Source organism: Dipodomys ordii, unplaced genomic scaffold (assembly GCF_000151885.1).
Source record: "Dipodomys ordii isolate 6190 unplaced genomic scaffold, Dord_2.0 Scaffold2, whole genome shotgun sequence".
NCBI lineage: Eukaryota > Metazoa > Chordata > Mammalia > Rodentia > Heteromyidae > Dipodomys > Dipodomys ordii.
This window is the reverse complement of record NW_012267218.1, coordinates 594,555-599,115: the sequence shown is the minus strand read 5'-3', so window position 1 is coordinate 599,115 and position 4,561 is coordinate 594,555. Positions and strand designations below refer to the sequence as shown.

Here is a 4,561-nt window from a genome sequence, read left to right as displayed (position 1 = left end):
ACTGCCAACCCCCTGGCCTAGGTGTCCAGAGGGGCTCCTGACTGCCAGAGCATAGGCTCAGAGCCCCCCAGCCCCCGGGCCTGGGTGTCCAGAGGGGCTCCTGACTGCCAGAGCACAGGCTCAGAGCCCCCCAGCCCCCGGGCCTGGCTCTGAGTTCCCGTGGGAACTTGGACTGGCAGGGGCTGGGTGGAGCCTGGGACAGCTGATAGTGAATCAATCACACAGCAAGAGCCAAGTGTGGAGCGGGGCAACTGCAGGAGGCATGCTACCACAGAGCGCCGCCTCCCGCCTCCGCCAGAGGCCTGCCAGGGAGGGGCCTCCAGGACACCGCCCTTAGAAAAGGGACAAGAGCCCCAGCCCAGCAATGTGAGGCAGAGCCCCTAGCAAAGGGAGGCCACGGCCCGATGGGGTGGAACTGAGTCACCAGCACCTGCGCAGCCCCGAGCTGGACCTGGGGGGCCCACACCCCAGGGGCCGGGCCAGGCAGGCCCCGCAGCTGCCTCCTCCCTGCCACCTGGGCATGGGGCAGGTAGGGGGAGCGCAGCCTGCTGTCCTGGCCTCCATCTGGGGCGTGTGGATGGGGAGCACAGCCTCCTGGGCTCAGCGCCAACTTTCCACTTGAGAAGGAGCTTCTGACTATTAAATATGTATCCCAGCAAGGCAGGCGATGGCTCCCACAGACCGACGGCTTCCAAAGAAAGAAAAATCAAGGGAAACCCAGAGGGAGAGGCAGGGGCAGGCAGGGCGGGCAGATCCCCTGGCAGATCCCCTGCTGGTCAGGGGATGGCCAGGAAGCATGCGGGCCTCACAGTGCCCCACGAAGGCTCTGCCCATGCCAGGTCCCCTCCAGGCTCAGCCAGCCTCGCCTCCTCCTGCCCACACCCATCTTTCCCCCAGACTCAGGCTTATCACTCCATGGGAACTGCACTGCCTGGTGGGCTCTGAGCCTCTCTGAACACAGCCCTCTGCCCAGCTCCGGCCCCACCACCTCGCCAGCCCTACCTGCCAAGCCACCACTCCCACTGGCCTCAGCACTGTGTCTTCTTCTCTACCCTGCCTTTCTGTAACAGCTTCCGGTCTCCATGGTGAGACCCCTCCTCTGGGAAGCCGCCTCCACTGCCCCGTGCAGCTGAGGGCAGGTACCCTGCAGCAGTGCTCACTGGCTGCCCAGTGAACCGTGGGTGAGTCCCTGTGCCGAGAGGGACCTGCCAAGCACCCAGCATGCACAGGAGATGCATGCACAGCAGAGATGCGGATCCACCCACACCCCTGCATCTCTGAGCGCCAGCAGCTAAGCTTCTCAGTCCTGGGGTAGGTGGCAGGGGACCCTGGGCGGACCACACCCCACTCCAGCTGCTGGGGCTCAGGGCCTCCTCACCCGGGGCCTCACTCCCTGTGCAGGCCAGCCTTAGTGGGAACCCACACAGAGCCACGAGAGGAAGAAAGGCACCAACAGGTTCCAGAAGAAGCTAGGGAGCCAGGGCTGGTGGCTCACACCTGTCATCTCAGCTACTCAGAAGACCGAGATATGAGGATTGCAGTTCAAAGCCAGCCTAGTCAGCAAAGGCTGAGAGACTCCTGTCTCCAATAAACTACTCAGAAAAAGCCAGAAATGGTACAAGTGGTAGAGCTCTAGCCTTGAGTAAAAGAAGCTCAGGGACAGTGCTCAGGCCTAGAGTTCAAGCCCCAGGACAGAAGAGACAGAGGAGACAGAGGAGAGACCGGGGGGGGGGGAGGGGGAAGGGGGGAAGCGTGCACTAGGGATCAGCCTGGTAATCCTGGCACTTCCAGAATCACCAGCAGCCAGCCTGGCTCAGGACAGAGGAGCTTGTCCAGACAGAGAAGGAAGCGTGGGCATTCCTGCTGCAGGCTCGGCCACAAGCCAGGGCAGGGCAGGGGCCCAGCTGCCTGGGCGCAGGAGGCCAGAAACCGCCCCAGCGTGACCTCCCATCCATCCCCGGGCCCAGCCCGTCCCCGTCTGCACCAAGTAGACAGTCCCAAGCTTGTAGAAGGAGTCAGAGGCCGGGAGGCCACCCAATCCACCCCGGGCCAGCCAGCCTGACCCTCCTCTGGAGAATGAGCTCAGGGTGCTGCAGGAACACACAGCCAGGTCCGGGTGGCTTCCAACAGCCTGCTCACTCAGGCCGGGGGTCGCCCTGACAAGCCTGCAGCCCGCTCACTCTGGCTGGGGGTCGCCCTGACAAGCCTGCAGCCTGCTCACTCAAGCCGGGGGGTCGCCCTGACAAGCCTGCAGCCCGCTCAGTGGTGAGAAGGGACTTGCCGTCCCTCTGCTCCTCTGTCTGTGCATCAGGTGAGCTGGCAGACCAGACGTGCCACATGGCTCACCTGAAGCCTTGGAGGCTGCAGACACCTCAGCGGGGTGCAGAGCTCACCTCCGCGCTCCCGCCTCAGCGTCCCCACCACGGTGGACAAGCTGGCCAGGGAGCCCACCGCTCTAGCTCCAACGTAGCCATCTGGCCACACCTGGGCCACAGCACCCTGCCCCTGGACTGTTCCCCTCCGTGACCCCCACACTTCAGAGGGGAAGCACCTCCCAGAGGTCCTTCAGAGTGTCACTACACCCTGGGAAGAGCCCAGGCCTTGGCAGGCACCTGCAGATTTCAGGACAGAAGCCGTGGCGCAGGCTCCCAGAACTCAGTTCTGCCTCTGGGAAGGTACTGGCCTGTCCTGAGATGGGAGAGGTGGGACACCGGAGTCGGTGGGGATTAACTGCGCCGGTGTCCAGGCAGGAGCCCTGTGCAGTGTCCCATCCCACGGCGGCGGTAAAGGAGCCGAGCAGGCACGCTGGGATGGGGAGGCTCTCTGTGCAGGGCCCCCAGCCCATTCCCAGCACAGCCACCAGGGGGCAAACTCAGCACAGCTGGGGAGAAGGTCCTAGGTCCCTTGGGCTGTGGGTACTGTGGGTACCATCTAACAGCCTTTGATGGGGGGGAGCACCAGAGAATAAGGGGACGGCTGGGTTGGGCCGAAAGGCAAAGGCAAAAAGCCTGCAGGGAGTGGCGTGCCGCTGGGAACAGCGTGAAAGCAGAGTGTCCTTGTCAGGAATGCACGTCCCGGTGCCCGGGTGCAGGAATGGGGAGGGCCTGGGAACCAGCATGTTGACAGAACCCCAGGACCTCTAGTCTGCCAGGTTTCCTACCCGAGCTGCGGCAAGGGCCTCTGGCCCCATTCCTTAAGAGAGGATGGGTACAGAAGGGGCTGCCCAGACCAACCAGGGAATCACAAAGCCAAAGCCAAAAGCAGGAAGCCAGGCCCTCAGCTGGGGAGATGGAGTGTGGAGGGGTCCCACACCAGCGTGGGAGCACCCGCACGGGAAGCACAGTCTTACGTCCACAGACCCCGGCCCTCTCCCGGGAGGCGATCTTACGTCCACAGACCCTGGCCCTCTCCCGGGAGGCGTCCACAGACCCCGGCCCTCTCCCGGGAGGCGTCCACAGACCCCGGCCCTCTCCCGGGAGGCGTCCACAGACCCCGGCCCTCTCCCGGGAGGTGATCTTACATCCACAGACCCTGGCCCTCTCCCGGGAGGCGATCTTATGACCACAGACCCTGGCCCTCTCCCGGGAGGCGTCCACAGACCCCGGCCCTCTCCCGGGAGGCGTCCACAGACCCCGGCCCTCTCCTGGGAGGCGATCTTACGTCCACAGACCCTGGCCCTCTCCCGGGAGGCGATCTTACGACCACAGACCCTGGCCCTCTCCCGGGAGGCGTCCACAGACCCCGGCCCTCTCCCGGGAGGCATCCACAGACCCCGGCCCTCTCCCGGGAGGTGATCTTACATCCACAGACCCTGGCCCTCTCCCGGGAGGCGATCTTATGACCACAGACCCCGGCCCTCTCCTGGGAGGCTTTTCTGCAGCAACGTAGGCAGGGCCAGCCACAGAGGGGGCAGGCTGGGGGCTCCGCCTCCGAGTTCACCGCTCTCCCACTGCTGGCTAGGGCTCGAAGGTCCCCTGGACAGCGCAGGTAAGGTCTGGAAGGGACCCTATTCCCAGGCTCCCTGCTGTAGTGGCCCTTCTGGCCGAACGTCCCACCCAGCCCTCTGCCCTTGGATTACAGAAAGGGCCTCAGAAGCTCCCTGGACGGGTAAGGGGTGGCCCCTGCACGGTGCCTGGCCTCCAGCTCCTCACCCCCAGCCCGCCCGCCCTCAGGGAGCAGTGCCTGCCCAGCGCTGCCCCAGCCCCCTTCCCAGCGGCTGGCCAGGTGCCCTGGGTGTGGCCAGACTGCTGCATTACTGACCCAAATCTGAAGGACTGCCAGGCCATCCGTCCCCCAAGACACAGAGACCCCCCAAGAGGCCCAGGCCGGGACAGACAAGTGAAAAGCACTAGGCACCCCTCTACAGCAGAAGCTGGGGGGCACTGGCCACCTGGCAGGGACCCTGTGAACAGCACCCACGTCCCCTGGCCCCGAGCTGGGGGGGTCTTCATGGCTCCATCTCTGCCCCATCTGGACTCCCACCACGCCCAGACCTCGAGCCCAGCTCTGCCGCAGCCACCACCCAGCTGAGAGCCACGGCGGCCACAGCACCAGCCAAGAC

General features: G+C 65.0%; 1 protein-coding gene across 1 annotated transcript in view; it reads left to right on the top strand.

Annotated features, from left to right (window-relative positions):
* Nucleotides 1–1,249: 1,249 nt before the first annotated feature.
* The window catches only part of LOC105983022 (chromosome unknown open reading frame, human C14orf79), a 14,497-nt gene continuing 11,185 nt past the window's right edge, over nt 1,250–4,561 (top strand). The window contains exons 1-3 of the mRNA XM_013012756.1: nt 1,250–1,311; nt 2,172–2,311; nt 3,961–3,987. Coding sequence (XP_012868210.1) covers nt 1,250–1,311; nt 2,172–2,311; nt 3,961–3,987 — 229 coding nt within the window. The remainder of the gene's footprint in view (nt 1,312–2,171; nt 2,312–3,960; nt 3,988–4,561) is intronic.